The sequence below is a fragment of the Oncorhynchus masou genome, unplaced genomic scaffold, assembly GCF_036934945.1.
Source record: "Oncorhynchus masou masou isolate Uvic2021 unplaced genomic scaffold, UVic_Omas_1.1 unplaced_scaffold_560, whole genome shotgun sequence".
In the NCBI taxonomy this organism is placed as follows: Eukaryota; Metazoa; Chordata; class Actinopteri; order Salmoniformes; family Salmonidae; genus Oncorhynchus; species Oncorhynchus masou.
In genome coordinates this window covers 16,417-40,908 of record NW_027012018.1, presented here as the reverse complement: position 1 = coordinate 40,908, position 24,492 = coordinate 16,417, and the positions used below count along the sequence as shown (strand labels likewise).

Here is a 24,492-nt window from a genome sequence, read left to right as displayed (position 1 = left end):
ATAGTAACATTACAGTAACATTACAGTAACATTACAGTAACATTACAGTAACATTACAGTAACACAATGACCGTTACATTACAGTAACATTACAGTAACAGCCTTCATTAGGTCCTCTACTGTCCCTGTCTGTCTCCATCCCCACACAGATACTGAGGTTCCATTTACAGGTAAATAGACATCCGCCGGTGGTAATATTTCTTATTCAGAGTTGATCCAGCAGAGTTCCTGTGTTCCCTTCGACTGTGTTTCACATTAGCCAATACTTCTAATACACCATTTCTGATATACAGTATCACATGCCTTACTTTTATGTTCCTGCATCAGTAAAAGCAGGAAGTGCATCACCTATGTCTCTACTTCCTTTCCTTTCAATTAGGCTGGTTTGGATTTGTCCCTGACCAAAATGGCTGCTATTATCATACCATTCAGGAACTTTGAGGGTTTATGACATAGCCCTTCTAGTAATTTAATGGGATCTCTACTATGGCTATAAATATGTTGGTCACAGACCACATATCTGATCAGGGTTCTATATCTATGATGTTAGCTATCCTGCTAGGTACTTGTTTACTTCATGATGCAGTAGTACAATATGTCTGTTGACGCAGTCATGGTCCAGTAGTACAATATTAACATACCTGTCTGTTGACTCAGTCATGATGCAGTATTACAATATTAACATACCTGTCTGTTGACTCAGTCATGGTCCAGTAGTACAATATTAACATACCTGTCTGTTGACACAGTCATGATGCAGTAGTACAATATTAACATACCTGTCTGTTGACTCAGTCATGATGCAGTAGTACAATATGTCTGTTGACTCAGTCATGATGCAGTATTACAATATGTCTGTTGACTCAGTCATGATGCAGTATTACAATATGTCTGTTGACTCAGTCATGATGCAGTATTACAATATGTCTGTTGACTCAGTCATGATGCAGTATTACAATATGTCTGTTGACTCAGTCATGATGCAGTAATACAATATTAACATACCTGTCTGTTGACTCAGTCATGATGCAGTATTACAATATTAACATACCTGTCTGTTGACTCAGTCATGGTCCAGTAGTACAATATTAACATACCTGTCTGTTGACACAGTCATGATGCAGTAGTACAATATTAACATACCTGTCTGTTGACTCAGTCATGATGCAGTAGTACAATATGTCTGTTGACTCAGTCATGATGCAGTAGTACAATATGTCTGTTGACTCAGTCATGATGCAGTATTACAATATGTCTGTTGACTCAGTCATGATGCAGTATTACAATATGTCTGTTGACACAGTCATGATGCAGTAGTACAATATTAACATACCTGTCTGTTGACTCAGTCATGATGCAGTAGTACAATATTAACATACCTGTCTGTTGACACAGTCATGATGCAGTAGTACAATATTAACATACCTGTCTGTTGACTCAGTCATGATGCAGTAATACAATATTAACATACCTGTCTGTTGACTCAGTCATGATGCAGTAATACAATACTAACATACCTGTCTGTTGACTCAGTCATGATGCAGTAGTACAAAATGTCTGTTGACGCAGTCATGATGCAGTAGTACAATATGTCTGTTGACTCAGTCATGATGCAGTAATACAATATTAACATACCTGGAGCTCCTGAAGACCCCTGACTCTGCTGTGTTCATCTCTGGGCAGATCTGTCTCAGCATGTCACAGAACCTCTGGGTCTTAAACTGGGTGGGACACACCACAGCTTTACACTGCACCTACAGAGACAGAGATATCAGAACCTCTGGGTCTTAAACTGGGTGGGACACACCACAGCTTTACACTGCACCTACAGAGACAGAGATAACAGAACCTCTGGGTCTTAAACTGGGTGGGACACACCACAGCTTTACACTGCACCTACAGAGACAGAGATATCAGAACCTCTGGGTCTTAAACTGGGTGGGACACACCACAGCTTTACACTGCACCTACAGAGACAGAGATATCAGAACCTCTGGGTCTTAAACTGGGTGGGACACAGACAGCACCAGGGTCAGGATCAGTTCAGCTGTTCATTCAGTCTATCCAGACAGCACCAGGGTCAGTTCAGCTGTTCATTCAGTCTATCCAGGAAGTGTAAAACAGCACAGTTCTGGATAAGAACAAACCTTCCCCAGGGTGAACTCCAGCTCCTTCAGCTGATAGGCTGGGTTTATCGACACCTGTAGAGATTAGAACAATACTTTAATATTAGGACCAATAGATCCTAACAGATAATACATGTTCATTTTAGAATCTAATATAATAGCTCATCTTCACCAGTATGATGCCAGCCTTGGCTGTGGCAAACTGAAACAGGATCCAGTGGTATGTGTTGGGCCCCCAGACTCCTAGTCTGTCCCCTCTCTTCAGACCCAGGGCCAGGAGACCTGCAGCGGCCTGGTCAACCTGGGGAGGAGGGAGACCATGACCCAGGAAGTAATATACAGGATGATGTCCGATATGTAAAGGCATTCTGCAGTTTGTGTATAAATGGATTGGAATATATTATTACAAAGCTGTTTATGTGTCTGTTGTTTCACCATGGATGTCCTAGTTAGCAGGCCTCAAGGTGTTACACCATGGATGTCCTAGTTAGCAGGCCTCAGGGTGTTACACCATGGATGTCCTAGTTAGCAGGCCTCAGGGTGTTTCACCACGGATGTCCTAGTTAGCAGGCCTCAGGGTGTTTCACCATGGATGTCCTAGTTAGCAGGCCTCAGGGTGTTTCACCATGGATGTCCTAGTTAGCAGGCCTCACGGTGTTACACCATGGATGTCCTAGTTAGCAGGCCTCAGGGTGTTTCACCATGGATGTCCTAGTTAGCAGGCCTCAGGGTGTTTCACCATGGATGTCCTAGTTAGCAGGCCTCAGGGTGTTTCACCATGGATGTCCTAGTTAGAAGGCCTCGGGGTGTTTCACCATGGATGTCCTAGTTAGCAGGCCTCAGGGTGTTTCACCATGGATGTCCTAGTTAGCAGGCCTCGGGTGTTTCACCATGGATGTCCTAGTTAGCAGGCCTCGGGGTGTTACACCATGGATGTCCTAGTTAGCAGGCCTCGGGGTGTTTCACCATGGATGTCCTAGTTAGCAGGCCTCGGGGTGTTACACCATGGATGTCCTAGTTAGCAGGCCTCGGGGTGGTACACCATGGATGTCCTAGTTAGCAGGCCTCAGGGTGTTACACCATGGATGTCCTAGTTAGCAGGCCTCAGGGTGTTACACCATGGATGTCCTAGTTAGCAGGCCTCACGGTGTTTCACCATGGATACTGACCCATGATAGTTATGTTACTATTTGGTAAACCACCAATCAGATGCACTGACCCATAATAGTTATGTTACTATTTGGCAAACCACCAATCAGATGCACTGACCCATAATAGTTATGGTACTATTTGGTAAACCACCAATCAGATGCACTGACCCATAATAGTTATGGTACTATTTGGTAAACCACCAATCAGATGCACTGACCCATAATAGTTATGGTACTATTTGGTAAACCACCAATCAGATGCACTGACCCATAATAGTTATGGTACTATTTGGTAAACCACCAATCAGATGCACTGACCCATAATAGTTATGGTACTATTTGGTAAACCACCAATCAGATGCACTGACCCATAATAGTTATGGTACTATTTGGTAAACCACCAATCAGATGCACTGACCCATAATAGTTATGGTACTATTTGGTAAACCACCAATCAGATGCACTGACCCATAATAGTTATGGTACTATTTGGTAAACCACCAATCAGATGCACTGACCCATAATAGTTATGGTACTATTTGGTAAACCACCAATCAGATGCACTGACCCATAATAGTTATGGTACTATTTGGTAAACCACCAATCAGATGCACTGACCCATAATAGTTATGGTACTATTTGGTAAACCACCAATCAGATGCACTGTCAGATAGTCCTGCTGAATGTGCTTTGAGTGGGAACAGAGGTAACGGCCTAACAATGATCTCTAGTTATGATGTAATAGATTAGAAGAGAGGGTGGATGAAAGACCTACGTCCTCCTGAAACTGGGAGAAGGTCTTACGGACTCCATCCTGCAGGAACACCAGGGCCTCTCTGTGGGGCCAGCGGTCAGCTGCCGCCTGCAAACTCTGACCCACCGTCTGGCCCAGCAGGGACACTGAGGAGGCCCCATGGACGTAGCTGAAGCTCTGCCCTGGGACCAGGGGGGGACTGTCCACATGGAGGGATCTGTTGAGGGACAGACATGAACAAATACATGTGGGAAATAGTTGGGAGCTGTTTCTAGGTGCACTTGATAACACTTTGGAGTTTGGACATAGAGGACTATTTAATTGGTTCCATTGGACCAGGCAAACTACAGTAAACACAACCACGTATTGGACACATGTACTGTAGTTGACCAAAGTCTGATACAGAGAGATAAAGAGGGAGTAAACACAGAAACATGGGTTGGAACACACAGACATGGGTTGGAACAGAGAGAGACATGGGTTGGAACAGAGAGATAAAGAGGGAGTAAACACAGAAACATGGGTTGGAACACACAGAGACATGAGTTGGAACAGAGAGATAAAGAGGGAGTAAACACAGAAACATGGGTTGGAACAGAGAGAGACATGGGTTGGAACAGAGAGATAAAGAGGAGTAAACACAGAAACATGGGTTGGAACACACAGAGACATGAGTTGGAACAGAGAGATAAAGAGGGAGTAAACACAGAAACATGGGTTGGAACAGAGAGAGACATGGGTTGGAACAGAGAGATAAAGAGGGAGTAAACACAGAAACATGGGTTGGAACACACAGAGACATGAGTTGGAACAGAGAGATAAAGAGGGAGTAAACACAGAGACATGGGTTGGAACAGAGAGAGACATGGGTTGGAACAGAGAGATAAAGAGGGAGTAAACACAGAGACATGGGTTGGAACAGAGAGAGACATGGGTTGGAACAGAGAAATAAAGAGGGAGTAAACACAGAGAGATGGGTTGGTACAGAGAGACATGGGTTGGAACAGAGAGAGACATGGGTTGGAACAGAGAGAGACATGGGTTGGAACAGAGAGAGACATGGGTTGGAACAAAGAGAGACATGGGTTGGAACAAAGAGAGACATGGGTTGGAACAAAGAGAGACATGGGTTGGAACAGAGAGAGACATGGGTTGGAACAGAGAGGGGTTGGAACAGAGAGAGGGTTGGAACACAGAGAGACATGGGTTGGAACACAGAGAGACATGGGTTGGAACACAGAGAGACATGGGTTGGAACACAGAGAGACATGGGTTGGAACACAGAGAGACATGGGTTGGAACACAGAGAGACATGGGTTGGAACACAGAGAGACATGGGTTGGAACACAGAGAGACATGGGTTGGAACACAGAGAGACATGGGTTGGAACACAGAGAGACATGGGTTGGAACAGAGAGAGATGGGTTGGAACAGAGAGAGACATATAGGGTTAGTAGAGACTGGGTTCCAGAGAGGCCACAGGAGAGACATGGGTTGGAACAATTAACACAGGGGTTGGAACAGAGAGAGATTAAATGCCTTGCTCAAGAGCACATGGATAGATGTATCACCTAGTCGGCTCTGGGATTCAAACCAGAGACCTTTTGCTTACTGGCCCATTGCTCTTAACCACTAGACGACCTGCCGCCCAGACACAGAGGGATGGGTCGGTACACAGAGAGGGAGAAGAAACAAAGGGATCGGTTTGGTTTACAGACTGTAGAGTTGACTGTGAGGGTGTTCTTTATCCATGACAGTAATCTCTTTTGAAACAGAAGGTGGTTCTGGATGGAATCCCCCTTCATCTCAGACCCAACCTCCTGTTGTGTTCCCAGACTGTGGTTTCATAGTGGACCCCTCTCCACTGTTCTCTCCCCTCTCCACTGTTCTCTTAGGAGCCGTTGGGGAAACAGCACAGATACGGCCCACCTCACTGTTCTCCCATCAGGTCACAGGACACGTGAAGTCTTTCAGAGGGGAAACCAGAGATAACGGATACCTGACAAACATGTTCAGTGCCAAGACAACCACGCTGAGCCTCGTTCCTTACGGCCAAGACAACCACGCTGAGCCCCGTTCCTTACGGCCAAGACAACCACGCTGAGCCCCGTTCCTTACAGCCAAGACAACCACGCTGAGCCCCGTTCCTTACAGCCAAGACAACCACGCTGAACCCCGTTCCTTACAGCCAAGACAACCACGCTGAGCCCCGTTCCTTACAGCCAAGACAACCACGCTGAGCCCCGTTCCTTACAGCCAGGACAACCACGCTGAACCCCGTTCCTTACGGCCAAGACAACCACGCTGAGCCCCGTTCCTTACGGCCAAGACAACCACGCTGAGCCCCGTTCCTTACAGCCAGGACAACCACGCTGAACCCCGTTCCTTACAGCCAAGACAACCACGCTGAACCCCGTTCCTTACAGCCAAGACAACCACACTGAACCCCGTTCCTTACAGCCAAGACAACCACGCTGAGCCCCGTTCCTTACAGCCAAGACAAAGCAGAAACTGGGCTGGACAATCCAAGTAAAAACATATTTTAAAAACATGTTTCTGAAAAGGATTGTTTCTATAGTAGGCAGTGACTTGAGCATGGCTCAGCAGGCATTGAAATACATTACCCTCAGTCTGAATACTAGTCAAGACACATACAGGCCATCAGGTCCATACAGTTGACGGATCATACCGATCACTGCAACTGTAATTGACTACATTGAAATGGGATTGACCCCAACTAGTGGTGTGCTCTATAGGTCTGAATGACAAAATGTCATCTACAATCTATGTCAAAGGTCAGAGGTGGGCTTTAGAAAGGAAACACAACTTGCAAAATGACAGAAAAAAATCCAGCTAGTCTGTTTATGTATGACAATGTGAAGAGAGCTGACCTACCTACAGCACCAGGTTGGGTTCCCAGGTGTCCATGTCTTCTGTAGTGAGGAGACCACCTGTAGAGGTTGTAACACAGCCCTTCTAGAGAACACACTGAGCTGTCTGAGGTGAGTTGCCCTGGACCTCAGTAGCGAGGAGCTGATCCACACCGCTGACATGGCCTCAGTCAGCTCTGAAAATAACACCCAATTTATTATGTTCTGAATCTATTTAGACCCTCGTTAAAAATGTTGGCTTAAAATCTTCCTAGAAGTCAGAAAAACATGAGAAGGGACATGTACAAATGCAGATTTTGGGCATTTTAGAAAGTCTTTATTCATATAATACAAATTATTTAATTTTTCCATGTGGTTTCTATTAAAGGAGGCACTTAATGTAACAGGTTTTTGAAATTCAATATTGGTGCACAATTCCTATGTAAAATATCAAAGGAAAGCAAAAGGCACTCATTCGTGGAATGACCCATCTAGAATCTAGAAAGTCGATGACCATTGAAATGCATGGGGTTTTAAGCTACTATTGGTTGCAGTACAACAAGTATGAATAGTATCAAACAGGAACCTGCACATTCTGAAGTTGGATAACGTTTGATGACGTATCTGCTTTCAGCGTGCACGTGACAAATAGGTGTCGGATTTCCCCAAGCACATTAATAAGACGTATGTCGACCTTCTAAAGCAGTTATTTCTTTCAGCAAGCGCATCTATCTAAAATCATTTCGCGGCTGTATAGCAAACTCAATGCAACACATTTACTGTGAACAGTTACTGCTGAATAACACGTCATTACAAAATAGATTACTCGCACTTGTTCTTATTTTGGCTTGGTAACTGGGTAGGCTATCGCTAGGTCGTTACACAGAACGTCCATGCTGCTTTGAAAACTCATATCCTTACAGTAAATGACAAAATGTGTTCCAACTTCAGAAATACTTGAAAAGATCGGAGAAAAGTTAACACAAGGTTCCCTACCAGAAAACACGCGATACCGTAAAGTGTTGTGTATTTGCGCACAGAAATTCAGGAGGAAACTGAAGAACGGATGGCTGAACAATGTTTAGGCTTGACGGCGTTTTGGAAGTGTCCGCTCACTTGGCCGCAGTGACTTTCCTGGTACAACCTGTTACGAAACACGACGTGCGCAATCTGCTTGCGCATGTCCTGATTGCGCATATCCAACATAAATACCCACCTGTCAAGGCGGGTAAATTAAAATGTCTTTATTTTCTGGCTCGGTAGCAAGCTATTTTCTTCTTTGGAATACGTTTTTGGAAGCTATTGTCCAAATCACTGTTATTAAGAGTTTTCTACAACTCTAACTTTGTAGTCTGATGCTATTTACAGAAATCGATTACGCTCAAATCAAAATGTATTTATAAAGCCCTTCTTACATCAACTGATACCTCAAAGTGCTGTACAGAAACCCAGCCTAAAACCCCAAACAGCAAGCAATATGCAGGTGTAGAAGCACCTAAGGTACGCTAAATTGCAAGTTATTTTTAAGTTCGCTCGATTCTTCTGTATAGAGACATAGCTAGCTGGCATAATCATTAGACAAGGAATCCTTCACCTGCTAAGACGTCTAACTGGGAGTGGGGACAGACAATTGTAAATGGTTTAGACGGGGCTTTACTTTAATCAAAGTACATTACAGATTCAAAGAATGCAGGCAATGCAAAAGCTAAACAAATTATTTTATACTTCAGTCGTGCTTCTACAAAAACTACAGATATAACTGGGCGATCAATAAATCATGGGATTTATGTCAGTTGCTAGGGGTACTCGTTGGGGTACCTACGAGCGTCATTCTGCTTCACAATGCCCTGGGGTACGTCAAGTAGTGATTTTACGTCATGCTGTAACACATACATACACTCAAGTTGTTTTCCACTTTTGTATGAGTTGTTTTTAATAGAATATATTTGTATGTCATTGTCATGTATTCATTGTCTTTAACTGGTTAAATGTTTGTAGTTTGCAAGTTTCAGCAATGATTAACAGGGTTAAAAAGTCGTAAATCTCTGCTTGATTTTGCTTTCGGTTTATTTATTCTATTTTCCACGGAAGAAAGCAATAATTAACACAATTACTATAAAGAAATGGACACTACCTGTTATTAAATGGAAATTGCTCTCTGTGGATATAAATGCTGAGAAGTGCTCACCTGAATCAATTCGGCTATGGGTTTCAGATCCCCACTATAACAATACAAGTCATACCAACCTTTAACGGTTCTATTTACAACCTCTAGTGTATAACATGTTGGGAATAGTGGTATAGGAGAGGCTGCCATGAAATATAACCTCTAACCCCTAACTTGAGTGGTCTTCACCAATGCCAAGAGAGGCCTATCTTCGTGCCTGTCTCCACTGAGCGAGAACGGCTGCAATCTGTACCACGAGGCTCCCTGCACCACGTCCTTCCCGGATACAGTCGTGGTCGGCAGGGAGGTGCACAGCTGCAGCTTTCTGTCCTTCATTACTGGGAAACGCCAATATTCTACATCCATCTCATTAGATCAGAACAGGATGGACCATAAAAAATATATAGCTGTTTTGCTGCATACCACACATTCTCTTTCTTCCCATAGGATGTGGATCATTATCAGGTTCATTGATTTATACGCTTCTGTAAAAAAAAAAAAAAACAATAACACCATGGTTGCAATAACACTTTAAACAAGTCGTTTGTAAATGTGTTTGTTTTAGGGTCAACACTGGTGAGTTAACCAACCTTATGTAAATTAGACTCTGTCCCCGAGGATGTTGTTCTGAATAACTGGTCGGGTCATTGCATTTTCCAATCAGCTTCAGGCAACTTTGACACTTGTTGTGACTTCTTCTATCCGTCACGTACATTGGTTGTTGATCACTTGTTCATTCGATCATGGATATGCATAGCCATCTCGTGACAACTTTGATAGTGTTTTTTCTCAAATCTTCCGAATTATATCCGTACACTTAACCTAAGCATTACGAAACAAATATTGGATCAAATAAACCTCATGTAGAAAATAATCAATTCAAATGTATGTTTACCAAATTCGACACTTATTGACCTTTATACAAAATCTCCTCACTTAGTGAGCGAAACGCAACAGCGCCACCTGCTGGAGAAGACATTTGTCTGTTATCCCTCTCCCTTCCTCTGGTTATGCATCATAACTGCGTCGCTCATCGGCTTGTAATCCACCCACCCCCAGTAATTTCACCAAAGACAGTACAGATTTTAACATGACAGCAAGAGGAGCCTACAGCAACCAGAGAGAGAGCGAGACTGCACGTAAACACAGAATGCCAATTGCCTGTTTACAATAACATTTTTATTTGATAACTGTGACAACCATATTCTGGACATTTCCCTTTATATTTTTGGGTTGCAATTGTCCCAGTGTGTTTAGCGGATCTGTACAGTATGTGTGATGGGGGTGTGTCCATCTGGAAAGAGACAGCATCTTGTGTTTGTAGCCAATCACAGTGGGAGGCTAACTCCTATAATGTGTGTTTGTAGCCAATCACAGTGGGAGGCTAACTCCTATAATATGTGTCTTCTATCCTCTCAAACCAACAAGTCAGGAAAACATTCCCTTCAGGTTCACTTTCTCATGAGACTTATAAAGCTGCATCATGAGTGACGTACAACGACGTTTCACTATGTATTTTTCAATACCTTTATTTCATTTTATCGAACAGACTGGACAACTAGTTGTACATCATGATATGTGATCTTGGACTGATGTACAATAGTAAAACTCAGGTTCTTCATTTTAAACATGTCATAAAGACATCTGAAATAAATAGAACTGTAATAATGCCAAACGTTGGTATGTACAAATGTGTTGTTAGGCAGAGTTACAATGCTTAGTTCCAAACCTGTATCTATGGGGACAGAGCAACAGAATGACATGGTAGAGGTGGGTGACATCATAGACCATGGGAGTCAGCAAACACTCCAAATGATAGTTCTAGAATAGATGGAATAGGTTTAGGACCCATTTCCCAGACATAGATTAAGCCGAGTGCTGGATTCTAAATCATGCTGAATGGAGAATCTCCATTGAGTCCAAGACTAGGCGTAAAGATGCACGATGCAGATATCGCACCGCCATTTCCTGGTTGCTTTAAATTCGAATTTCAAGTTGTGAGAAAACCAGCATGTATAGTGTAGAGAATCATTGAAGCATCTAAACCGTTGTGAAATATATTTTCCATAACCAAAAACATTGTATTTTCAGCTGATTTGAAGCTGGTGTACAAAACCCAAAGTAACAGACCCCAAAAATAAACTATAAAACTATAGTTTATAAAACAGGAAGCATAGAAAAATAACAGATCTACCACCTTCTTAGACTTGCTTTCAATGAAAATAACAGATCTATAACATTTCTATGTGAATTTGGTCAGGTCACCCAAAAAGCTACACATTGCAGCTCTAATCTGTGTCTGGGAAACTGGCCTCAAGGCTTTTCATTTAAGGCTGTGATAGGAGAGGGGCACTATTAACCCCAGATGAAGATAGACAGGCAGAATGGGGCATGGAAAATACATCACAAATGAATATCAATGACAGAAACCAGGAAGAGGCATGTCATTCTGAGATGAGGTTCTCGTTTACAAACGTTTCAATCGTCAGGACAGGAGCCAACGTGACAAAATGGTCACCAATAGCGATTTGCATATTAGTCAAAGACGAGCATTTTTAGCCTGATTAAAACTAGACTGAGCACTCCCCTCATGGTGAACACAGCATTCAGTCTGGTTTAACCAGGCTAGGATCTAGTCTAGAAAAAGGGATAAGCGTGACCCCACTGTTAGATGGGTGAGGTTTCCCCTAGGTACAGACCTAAGATCAGCTTCCTCTCCCCAATCCTAACCTTAACCATTAGTGGGGTAAAGGGAGAAACCCCAGGGTCAGCATCTAAGTTAGATGCTGGGTTATTGAGGATATTCTGTTCTGCAGGTTATGGTAGACAGGATGTTAGCTGGATATGATTCAACCACCAACAGGTGCACAGTACAGTATACATCTCAATGTGACTAAGTACGTTGTGTCTGACGCACTGCTGTGCTCAGGGTTGACTTGTTTGTTTCTATAAAGGTAACAGTTTTGTCTGATACTAATTACGCATCAGAATAGGGAAAGGGGATTAAATGAATATAACATGGTACCAACCTCAAAATACACAGCCATCCATCCAAGGCTTATATAAAGTAGTAAGGGCTTAGTCTTCCCCTGAACATCACCGGCCATCCATCCAAGGCTTATATAAAGTATCTTAGGCCCCTGAACATCACCGGCCATCCATCCAAGGCTTATATAAAGTAGGAGTGCACTAGATAGTGATTAGGGTGCCATTAGGACTGTTCTGCAAGGACCTTTCATTAATGAAGAGGACAGCAGCTGATGTTTCCAGGCTATTTAACATGGATCCCTCCCTCCCTCCCAGACATGGTCAACTAGCTGACATGTTCTGTCTGGCAGCCCACACCCAGGACAATAGGGACTTGGGGGTGCATCTCAATAGTATAAAGTGGTTTCTCGTCTTCTCTCCTTTCCCCTCCTCTGCACTGATGGGAAGGAAATTACAGGTGAAAGCTCATTTCTGGTAGAGATCGATCATCCATGTGGCTTTTACCAGTCCTGTTTTATCATTCTCTCCAAGACTAACTGGGCTACTGAGAACAGGAGAAAAATGAGGCTATTAAATGGGCTACTGAGAGGAAGGAGATGAGGCTATTAACTGGGCTACTGAGAGGAAAGAGATGAGGAGATGAGGCCATTAACTGGGCTACTGAGAGGAAGGAGATGAGGAGATGAGGCTATTAACTGGGCTACTGAGAGGAAGGAGATGAGGCTATTAACTGGGCTACTGAACAAGGAGATGAGGAGATGAGGCTATTAACTGGGCTATTGAGAGGAAGGAGATGAGGCTATTAACTGGGCTACTGAGAGGAAGGAGACGAGGCTATTAACTGGGCTATTGAGAGGAAAGAGATGAGGAGACGAGGCTATTAACTGGGCTACTGAGAGGAAGGAGATGAGGCTATTAACTGGGCTACTGAGAGGAAGGAGATGAGGCTATTAACCATCCAAGGCTATTGAGAGGAAGGAGATGATGAGATGAGGCTATTAACTGGGCTACTGAGAGGAAGGAGATGAGGAGATGAGGCTATTAACTGGGCTATTGAGAGGAAGGAGATGAGGAGATGAGGCTATTAACTGGGCTATTGAAGGAAGGAGATGAGGCTATTAACTGGGCTATTGAGAGGAAGAGATGAGGCTATTAACTGGGCTATTGAGAGGAAGGAGATGAGGCTATTAACTGGGCTATTGAGAGGAAGGAGATGAGGCTATTAACTGGGCTATTGAGAGGAAGGAGATGAGGCTATTAACTGGGCTACTGAGAGGAAGGAGATGAGGCTATTAACTGGGCTACTGAGAGGAAGGAGATGAGGCTATTAACTGGGCTACTGAGTGGAAGGAGATGAGGCCATTAACTGGGCTACTGAGAGGAAGGAGATGAGGCTATTAACTGGGCTACTGAGAGAAGGGACTTGAGGCTATCTGGGCAATTGAGAGGAAGGAGATGAGGCTATTAACTGGGCTACTGACCTTGAGGCTATTAACTGGGCTACTGAGAGGAAGGAGATGAGGCTATTAACTGGGCTATTGAGAGGAAGGAGATGAGGCTATTAACTCGGCTATTGAGAGGAAGGAGATGAGGCTATTATCCATGTGAGGCTATTAACTGGGCTATTGAGAGGAAGGAGATGAGGCTATTAACTGGGCTATTGAGAGGAAAGAGATGAGGAGATGAGGCTATTAACTGGGCTACTGAGAGGAAGGAGATGAGGCTATTAACTGGGCTACTGAGAGGAAGGAGATGAGGCTATTAACTGGGCTACTGAGAGGAAGGAGATGAGGCTATTAACTGGGCTACTGAGAGGAAGGAGATGAGGCTATTAACTGGGCTATTGAGAGGAAGGAGATGAGGCTATTAACTGGGCTATTGAGAGGAAGGAGATGAGGCTATTAACTGGGCTATTGAGAGGAAGGAGATGAGGAGATGAGGCTATTAACTGGGCTACTGAGAGGAAGGAGATGAGGCTATTAACTGGGCTATTGAGAGAAGGAGATGAGGCTATTAACTGGGCTATTGAGAGGAAGGAGATGAGGCTATTAACTGGGCTATTGAGAGGAAAGAGATGAGGAGATGAGGCTATTAACTGGGCTACTGAGAGGAAGGAGATGAGGCTATTAACTGGGCTATTGAGAGGAAGGAGATGAGGCTATTAACTGGGCTATTGAGAGGAAGGAGATGAGGCTATTAACTGGGCTACTGAGAGGAAGGAGATGAGGCTATTAACTGGGCTATTGAGAGGAAGGAGATGAGGCTATTAACTGGGCTATTGAGAGGAAGGAGATGAGGCTATTAACTGGGCTATTGAGAGGAAGGAGATGAGGAGATGAGGCTATTAACTGGGCTACTGAGAGGAAGGAGATGAGGCTATTAACTGGGCTACTGAGAGGAAGGAGATGAGGCTATTAACTGGGCTACTGAGAGGAAGGAGATGAGGCTATTAACTGGGCTATTGAGAGGAAGGAGATGAGGCTATTAACTGGGCTACTGAGAGGAAGGAGATGAGGCTATTAACTGGGCTATTGAGAGGAAGGAGACGAGGCTATTAACTGGGCTACTGAGAGGAAGGAGACGAGGCTATTAACTGGGCTACTGAGAGGAAGGAGATGAGGCTATTAACTGGGCTATTGAGAGGAAGGAGATGAGGCTATTAACTGGGCTACTGAGAGGAAGGAGATGAGGCTATTAACTGGGCTACTGAGAGGAAGGAGATGAGGAGATGAGGCCATTAACTGGGCTACTGAGAGGAAGGAGATGAGGCCATTAACTGGGCTACTGAGAGGAAGGAGATGAGGCTATTAACTGGGCTACTGAGAGGAAGGAGATGAGGAGATGAGGCTATTAACTGGGCTACTGAGAGGAAGGAGATGAGGAGATGAGGCCATTAACTGGGCTATTGAGTGGAAGGAGATGAGGCCATTAACTGGGCTATTGAGTGGAAGGAGATGAGGCCATTAACTGGACTACTGAGAGGAAGGAGATGAGGCTATTAACTGGGCTACTGAGAGGAAGGAGACGAGGCCATTAACTGGGCTACTGAGAGGAAGGAGATGAGGCTATTAACTGGGCTACTGAGAGGAAGGAGATGAGGCTATTAACTGGACTACTGAGAGGAAGGAGATGAGGCTATTAACTGGGCTATTGAGAGGAAGGAGATGAGGAGATGAGGCCATTAACTGGGCTATTGAGTGGAAGGAGATGAGGCCATTAACTGGGCTATTGAGTGGAAGGAGATGAGGCCATTAACTGGACTACTGAGAGGAAGGAGATGAGGCTATTAACTGGGCTATTGAGAGGAAGGAGATGAGGAGATGAGGCCATTAACTGGGCTATTGAGAGGAAGGAGATGAGGCTATTAACTGGGCTATTGAGAGGAAGGAGATGAGGAGATGAGGCCATTAACTGGGCTATTGAGAGGAAGGAGATGAGGAGATGAGGCCATTAACTGGGCTATTGAGAGGAAGGAGATGAGGAGATGAGGCCATTAACTGGGCTATTGAGAGGAAGGAGATGAGGCTATTAACTGGGCTATTGAGAGGAAGGAGATGAGGCTATTAACTGGGCTATTGAGATGCAGCCCAATAAGGGAACATGGTTCTGATCACAGCCTGAACACAGTAAACATTAATTCAGTCATTCTTCGGTACATAGAGGTTAAGGGTCATCAACTCCATCTGACCCCATAACATAAAACACAAACAGGAAATATTGCATCATAAAGCATACATACAGTAATGATGAAATCATCTCACTTTGCAAAAAGTCCCCTTTCATTTTTTTTTTTTTTAAATACTACATTGTAAATATAAATTATTTGTAATTGTGCAATTCATTCAGAGAAGTAAATAAAAGGTTACGAGGAAGGAAGCTGCAGTCCGTTGGGGACCTTTGTCAGGTACAGTTGCTGTTATATAGCTGTTATAGAGTGTAACTGATAAACTGATGGAGCCAAAATGGAGACACTCCAGAGCACAGAGGTCACCAACACATCATCCACATGAGCAAAGAACAGCTCCGGCAGAGGCATGTGCCTGTATGTTAAATACACACAAACACACCCAGCATCCAACCCCACCCACTCATAGGTGAGGTGAGGCCTTTTCAATCATTCAGTCAAGTGTCTCTCCTACACACACACACACACACACACACACACACACACACACACACACACACACACACACACACACAGTAACGGTTCTTCAAGTGTTCTCTCCTCTCAGTGTTCTGCGGGGCGTACAGGAGTTGTACAGAGATTTGGTGTGGGGGGGGGGGGGTTTGGGGTGAAGGATGAGGGTAACCTTGTTCTGCGGGGAGCTTGTACAGAGGTGGGGGCCATGCTAAACGGTGAGAGGCAGCATGCCAGGAGGGGAGACAGTCCGGGGCGACGCCAGGGCACTCAGGGTGCTGGGGTCCAGTCCATTCACAGCCCTGTGGGGGACAACACCAGACAGAGAGAAAGCAAGAAGACAGAAGTTAGTTCATCCACAATATCAAATAGAAAAAACTGCGGTTTGTCTCTACATCCTCTGGTTACACCAACTCTGATTCAAAATGGGACAGAGTTCATTCAGCCAGTCACTTCTTCTACGCTCTCGGAGTGAGTCACACCAACACCGCAGACAGGAAGTCAAGCAGAGAGATAGATGGACCAGTCGGAATAGTCCTGCGAGAGAGACAGGACCACTCACGTCTTGTCGTAGTAGGTGGTGTGGAGTGAGTGGGAGAACTTGGTGGCGTTGCTGTTGATGAGGTTTCCGTTCCCAGTGATCATGTTGGTGGACGACGTGGAGTAGGTTTTCCTCACCGCCTGGTCCTTGGCAAAGTTCCTACATGCAGCTAGCTTGGACTCCAGCGCCTAAGGACAGACACGGCCGACATTAAGACTAATCACAAGCTGTGGATTCTGTTGTAACCTTTAATTCAGGTCACAGACACCATTCCAATATACTCTGCTGTCAAGAGAGGAGAGGAGACGGAAGCCAAACTGTTGGGTTCATTCATTCCATAATGTTTTGTCGTCAACATTAGCTTCAGAGGATGGATACATGGAAATGGAAAACAGCTACAAGAAACAAGTCTGATATTTACCCCCACTTTTCTCAGAAGGTCCCCAACGATATTAAGAGCAGAGATTCTTGCTGATGGGGTCAGAGGTGAGCCGCCAGGCCCACAGCCATTTGTTAACACTGTAGAGGAGAGGGAGGAAGAGAGAGGGGGAGAGAGGAAGAGGGAGAGGAAGAGGAAGAGGGAGAGGAAGAGGAAGAGGGAGAGGGAGACAGTGTTTATCACATGACAGATATCTAGAAACTGTTTCACATTGGAGGTACAGCTCCAAAAAGTGAAGGAACTAAATAACAGACCTGGGTTCAAATAGTATTTATATACTTTCAGAACACTGAGCATTTCATTGAGACTGCCTGGAGGGACTGTTGAGACTCTCCCATGGATTCCATTAGACCCAGCAAGCTCAATAAAGCACAGTAAAGTATGACAGAAATGGAACACCATTTCTACCCAGGTCTGTTGGAAGACACGGCTGTTGACCTACCTGATGATTTCGGGGTGATGAACGGGTGTTCCATGCCCTTCCCTACAGGGGTGACCGGCAGGGACAGGGAGGCCTGGACAGCAGAGTCCATCTTGTCCACGTCCAAGGTAGGAGAGCTGGGGGCTGACATCCTGTCTGCAGTCCTCTCCCTCACCACCATCTCCTGTCTCAGGTCTGGGGGGGGGCAGGTAGACAGACATGAGAGAAGCACCAATACAGACATGATTACAGCCATGACATTCTGTCTGCAGTCCTCTCCCTCACCACCATCTCCTGTCTGGGGGCAGGTAGACAGACATCAGGTCTGGGTGGGGGGGGCAGGTAGACAGACATGAGAGAAGCACCAATACAGACATGATTACAGCCATGACATTCTGTCTGCAGTCCTCTCCCTCACCACCATCTCCTGTCTCAGGTCTGGGTGGGGGGGGCAGGTAGACAGACATGAGAGAAGCACCAATACAGACATGATTACAGCCATGACATTCTGTCTGTAGTCTTCTCCCTCACCACCAGCTCCTGTCTCAGGTCTGGGGATCAGTCACACCAATGCAGACATGATTACAGCCAAATGGATAGAGCACCATCTCCTGTCTCAGGTCTGTGGGGGGGGGGCAGGTTCATGATTACAGCCATGAACCCTCTCCTCACCACCATCTCCTGTCTCAAGTACCAGCCAGACATGATTACAGCCATGACATTCTGTCTGCAGTCCTCTCCCTCACCACCATCTCCTGTACCATCACTACATCTGATTACACTGACATTCTGTCTACTATCCCTCACCACCATCTCCTGTCTCAGTTGGGGGACAGTCACACCAATACAGACATGATTCTACCAAATGGATAGAGACAGGGGAGTTTCATAACCCTCAAGGGGGGTACTATCACTACATCTGATTACACTGGTCTACTATCATCGGGGGGGGACAGGGGGTTAGGGGAGACAGGGGAGTCGGGGGGAGACAGGGAGTAGGGGGAGACAGGGATTAGGGGGAGACAGGGATTAGGGGGGAGACAGGGGATTAGGGGGAGACAGGGGGTTAGGGGGAGACAGGGGGTTAGGGGGAGACAGGGGGTTAGGGGAGACAGGGGGTTAGGGGAGACAGGGGGTCAGGGGAGACAGGGGGTTAGGGGGACATCTCTGTCCAAACCACTGTACTGAGACCAGTAGGGACTCCTTCTCATCCCCTGACTTAATACAGCAGTATTAGACATAACAGAAAGGGGAGGTCTGAGACAGAGGGAGGGGTTTCATGTCTTCATACCTCTGGCTTCATCCTTTAGTCGCTGTACTGAGACCAGTAGGGACTCCTTCTCATCCCCTGACTTAATACAGCAGTATTAGACATAACAGAAAGGGGAGGTCTGAGACAGAGGGAGGGGTTTCATGTCTTCATACCTCTGGCTTCATCCTTTAGTCGCTGTACTGAGACCAGTAGGGACTCCTTCTCATCCAGCTCACTCTCCAGGAAGGCATTCCTCTCTATGGCCTGGTTCAGACGACCCTCAAAGTCCTCCAGAGATACGATGGTCGCCCTGAGGAAGGGAGGGAAGGAGGACAGGAGTTGGGATGGACAAAGGTTCGTAGCAGAAGCAGGTGAAAAATGTACCGTATCTGTGTGGGTTGGATAACTGGGTTAACACTGAGTGGAGTAACACTCAACACAAGCATTTCACTACGCCCACAATGACATGTACCGTATTGCATTGTTGGAACTAGAAGCACAAGCATTTCGCTACACTCTCATTAACATCTGCTAACCATGTGTATGTGACAAATAACATTTGATTTGATTTGACATCTGCTAAACATGTGTATGTGACCAATATGTTTGATTTGATTTGATTTGACATGATACCAATATGAGGCTCATCTACCAGCCAGCCTCCACTTAGCCGACAACCGAGGACTGAACTCAAGTAAAACATTTGAACGGCCGTGTTAGTAACGTTAGTTTAGTTGTACTGTGGTATATAGTGACCTCTTGGCTCTCTCCAGGTCGTCGTTGGCCTGCTCCAGTTCTCTGACATATTTATGAAGCTGTTCCTTGATTCCTCTGGTCTGTCCCAGGTCATCCTCTAACATGGAGACCTGCTTATAGCTCTGAGAATACTGCTGCTCCAGCTTCTCCTACAGGGAGAGAGAGAGAACAACATTCAGACCTGCTTATAGCTCTGAGAATACTGCTGCTCCAGCTTCTCCTACAGGGAGAGAGAGAGAACAACATTCAGACCACATATAAACCTGCTTATAGCTCTGAGAATACTGCTGCTCCAGCTTCTCCTACAGGGAGAGAGAGAGAACAACATTCAGACCTGCTTATAGCTCTGAGAATACTGCTGCTCCAACTTCTCCTACAGGGAGAGAGAGAGAGAACAACATTCAGACCACATATAAACCTGCTTATAGCTCTGAGAATACTGCTGCTCCAACTTCTCCTACAGGGAGAGAGAGAGAACAACATTCAGACCTGCTTATAGCTCTGAGAATACTGCTGCTCCAACTTCTCCTACAGGGAGAGAGAGAGAACAACATTCAGACCTGCTTATAGCTCTGAGAATACTGCTGCTCCAACTTCCCTACAGGGAGAGAGAGAACAACATTCAGACCACATATAAACCTGCTTATAGCTCTGAGAATACTGCTGCTCCAACTTCTCCTACAGGGAGAGAGAGAGAACAACATTCAGACCTGCTTATATCTGAGATACCTGCTTATAGCTCTGAGAATACTGATCTAATCCAACCTGGCTCCTACAGGGAGAGAGAGAGAACTAATCAACCAGTATAAACCTGCTTATAGCTCTGAGAATACTGCTGCTCTCCTAACCTGCTGCCATCCTACAGGGAGAGGGGCCCAGAGATGAACAACATTCAGACCACATATAAACCTGCTGGACTAGCTGGAACTGGACTGCCGGGGCCCAGAGCATAACTGCTGGACTGCCGGGGCCCAGAGCATGGAACTGCTGGACTGCCGGGGCCCAGAGCATGGAACTGCTGGACTGCCGGGGCCCAGAGCATGGAACTGCTGGACTGCCGGGGCCAGTGCATAGAACTGCTGGACTGCCGGGGCACTAGCATGGAACTGCTGGACTGCCGGGGCCCAGAGCATGGAACTAGAGCCTGCCAACACATGCAGCTCTTCTAGACCAGGGGCATCCAAATACTCTGACATCACTAGTGATCCCTAACCAGTGACGTTAACTGATGTTCCTGGCTAGCACTAGTGATCTAGGAACAGTGCTATACCTGGAACAGCGTAGCACTAGGAACAGTGTTTATCTAACCAGTTAGGAACAGTGTTTGGCTAGCAGGAACAGTGTTTACTAACCAGATCCTTTACCAAACCGAAACCTCAGGAACAGTGTTTACCGGCAAACCTCAGGAACAGTGTTTACCTCAGGAACAGTGTTTGCCGAACAGAATCCTCAGGAACAGTGTTTGCCGAACAGAATCCTCAGGAACAGCGTTTCCTATTGATCCTCAGGAACAGTGTTTGCCGAAAAGAATCCTCAACCCTTCCACATATTTGTTAAATTCCAACACCAAGAGGTACATTTACCTTGGGTTATCCAGCTCGCATTCAGTGAACTGCTGTGTGTGTGCCCTTTCCTAGTGTTACCTAGAACTGCTGGACTGCCTCTGGGCCTCTGAGGCATGTTCTGCCTGACTGCCGGGGCCCAGAGCATGGAACTGCCTGGACTGCCAGGCTCCTCCAGAGCATGGAACTGCCGGACTGCCGGGGCACCAGAGCAACTGGTCACAGGGGCATCACACTCTCCAGCAGCTACCACACACACGCTCCAGCAGCTCCTCCTGGGCCTCATGGTAACTGAGGAAGACACAGGAGAGAACAGACTCTGGTCTCTCCTGAAACTCCAGCAGGTCCTGCATGGTAGCTGGAGAACGCACGGGGGACTGTTGTTTAGAGGTGTAATAGTAATGAGTGGTAGACATCCAGGACAGTCAGAACTGAACTGATCCCTGTTTGGAACAGTCCCTCATAATGGGTCTCCAGACGTTAACTCATGTTCTCAGGGAACAGCAGCAATCCAGTGTTTGCCTCTAATGACAAACCCTGTCTCTGCACAGCGCTTGCCAGAGCTGAACTGTCTCTCAGGCACAGACCTGAGGTACTGTCACTGCATTAAGCCGAGGCCTGAGGTACTGTCCTGTCATTAAGGTCTCTGTCATTAGCTTCCTGAGGTACTGTCTCTGTCAAAGCTCTATCAGACCTGAGGTTTGCCGAGCTCTATCAGAAACCTCAGGCACAGCGTTTGCCGAGCCGAAACCTCAGGCACAGCGACCTTGCCGAGCCTGTCATTAAGCTCTGTCAACCTCAGGCACAGCGTTTATCAGACCTGAGGTACCGTCTCTGTCATAGAGCTCTATCAGACCTGAGGTACTGTCTCTGTCATTAAGCTCTATCGACCTGAGGTACCTCAGGCACAGCGTTTGCCGAGCCGAAACCTCAGGCACAGCGCTTGCCGAGCTGTCGAAACCTCAGGCACAGCGTTTGCCGAGCCGAAACCTGTCAGGCACAGCGTCATTAAGCTCTATCAGACAAACCTCAGGCACAGCTCTGTCTTGCCGAGCCGAAACCTGCAGGCACAGTCTTGTCATTAAGCTCTAAACCTGAGGTACTGTCTCTGTCATTAAGCTCTATCAGACCTGAGGTACTGTCTCTGTCATAGAGCTCTATCAGACCTGAGGTACTGTCTCTGTCATTAAGCTCTGTCAGACCTGAGGTACTGTCTCTGTCATTAAGCTCTTCAGACCTGAGGTACTGTCTCTGTCAAACCTCAGGAACAGTGTTTGCCGAAAAGAATCCTCAGGAACAGTGTTTGCCGAAAGACCTGAGGTACTGTCTCTGTCAGGAACAGTGTTTGTCAAAAGAATCCTCAGGTACATTCCACTGTTTGTTAAATTCCAGACCTGAGGTACATCTCTGTTTAAGCCTATCAGACATGAGGTTATCCTGTCATTAAGCTCTATCAGACCACTGAGGTCAGTGTTTGTCATTCTAACAGACCTGAGGTCTGTCTGTGTCTGTGTCAGTGTGTGTACTGTCTCTGTCATTAAGCTCTGTCTCTGTCATTAAGCTCTATCAGACTAACCCCTCTGTCTGAGGTACTGTCTCTGTCATTAAGCTCTGTCTCTGTCATTAGGTTGCTCAGTCCTTGGTTCTCTGTCATGCAGGTCTCTGAGGCGGTGTTCAGCCTTAAGTCCTAGCTGGGCCTCTAACTCTGCCTCCTGTCAGCTCTGTCTCTGTCATTAAGCTCTTCCTGGAACTCCAGTCATTAAGCTCTCCTCCTGGGCCTCTGTCATAACTGAGGAAGACACGGGAGAGAACGAACTGTTACACACAGTCACACATTAAGCCATCACCTGTCTGTCCTGAAACTCTATCAGCCTGGGGTACTTCTCTGTCATTAAGCTCTGTCTCTGTCATTAAGTAGACTGGAGTCTCTGTCATTAAGCATCAGACCTGAGGTACTGTCTCTGTCATAGAGCTCTATCAGACCTGAGGTACTGTCTCTGTCATTAAGCTCTATCAGACCTGGGGTACTGTCAGATTGAAGCTCTATCAGGCCTGAGGTACTGTCTCTGTCATTCAGAACTAGAACTACCTGCTGAGGTACTGTCTCTGTCATAACTCATAATATCCTGTCTCCAGACCCCTTGACCCCTCACCCTCTCAGAACACACGGAACAGCAGCAGGCCTATAGGAGCCATCTGTATCCTGTCTAATGACAAACCCTGTCTGTGTCACAAAGCTCTATCAGACCTGACATGAGGTACTGTCTCTGTCATTAAGCTCTGTCAGACCTGAGGTACTGTCTCTGTCATTAAGCTCTATCAGACCTCTGTCTCTGTCATTAAGCTCTATGTCATTATCAGACCTGCTGAGGTACTGTCTCTGTCATTAAGCTCTATCAGACCTGAGGTACTGTCTCTGTCATTAAGCTCTATCAGACCTGAGGTACTGTCTCTGTCATTAAGCTCTATTAAGCAGACATGAGGTACTGTCTCTGTCATTAAGCTCTGTCATTAAGACAGACCTGAGGTACTGTCTCTGTCATTAAGCTCTATCAGACCTGAGGTACTGTCTCTGTCATTAAGCTCTATCAGACCCGAGGTACTGTCTCTGTCATTAAGCTCTGTCTCTGTCATTAAGCTCTGTCTCTGTCATTAAGCTCTATCAGACCTGCTGAGGTACTGTCTCTGTCATTAAGCTCTATCAGACCTGAGGTACTGTCTCTGTCATTAAGCTCTGTCTCTGTCATTAAGCTCTATCAGACCTGAGGTACTGTCTCTGTCATTAAGCTCTATCAGACCTGAGGTACTGTCTCTGTCATTAAGCTCTATCAGACCTGAGGTACTGTCTCTGTCATTAAGCTCTATCAGACCTGAGGTACTGTCTCTGTCATTAAGCTCTATCAGACATGAGGTACTGTCTCTGTCATTAAGCTCTATCAGACATGAGGTACTGTCTCTGTCATTAAGCTCTATCAGACATGAGGTACTGTCTCTGTCATTAAGCTCTATCAGACCTGAGGTACTGTCTCTGTCATTAAGCTCTATCAGACCTGCTGAGGTACTGTCTCTGTCATTAAGCTCTGTCTCTGTCATTAAGCTCTGTCTCTGTCATTAAGCTCTATCAGACCTGAGGTACTGTCTCTGTCATTAAGCTCTATCAGACCTGAGGTACTGTCTCTGTCATTAAGCTCTATCAGACCTGAGGTACTGTCTCTGTCATTAAGCTCTATCAGACATGAGGTACTGTCTCTGTCATTAAGCTCTGTCTCTGTCATTAAGCTCTGTCTCTGTCATTAAGCTCTATCAGACCTGAGGTACTGTCTCTGT

General features: G+C 45.7%; 2 protein-coding genes across 2 annotated transcripts in view; both read right to left on the bottom strand.

Moving 5' to 3' along the window:
* The window catches only part of LOC135536122 (medium-chain acyl-CoA ligase ACSF2, mitochondrial-like), a 45,175-nt gene extending 28,725 nt beyond the window's left edge, over nucleotides 1–16,450 (bottom strand). Inside the window, exons 1-6 of the mRNA XM_064962514.1 lie at nucleotides 16,367–16,450; nucleotides 6,927–7,098; nucleotides 4,053–4,248; nucleotides 2,299–2,427; nucleotides 2,148–2,201; nucleotides 1,636–1,754 (exon numbers count right to left, since the gene is read on the bottom strand). Coding sequence (XP_064818586.1) covers nucleotides 1,636–1,754; nucleotides 2,148–2,201; nucleotides 2,299–2,427; nucleotides 4,053–4,248; nucleotides 6,927–7,084 — 656 coding nt within the window. The 5' untranslated portion in view covers nucleotides 7,085–7,098; nucleotides 16,367–16,450. The remainder of the gene's footprint in view (nucleotides 1–1,635; nucleotides 1,755–2,147; nucleotides 2,202–2,298; nucleotides 2,428–4,052; nucleotides 4,249–6,926; nucleotides 7,099–16,366) is intronic.
* Nucleotides 16,451–16,752: 302 nt separating this feature from the next.
* On the bottom strand, nucleotides 16,753–21,518 carry LOC135536117 (nuclear distribution protein nudE-like 1-B). The gene is made up of 10 exons (XM_064962510.1): nucleotides 21,425–21,518; nucleotides 21,247–21,360; nucleotides 20,532–20,717; nucleotides 20,164–20,201; nucleotides 19,938–19,976; nucleotides 19,604–19,752; nucleotides 19,021–19,157; nucleotides 17,617–17,790; nucleotides 17,157–17,254; nucleotides 16,753–16,923 (listed from the first exon to the last, which is right to left on the bottom strand). Exons 1-10 carry the CDS (start codon nucleotides 21,516–21,518, stop codon nucleotides 16,753–16,755), a joined length of 1,200 nt encoding a protein of 399 aa, XP_064818582.1.
* Nucleotides 21,519–24,492: the final 2,974 nt, after the last annotated feature.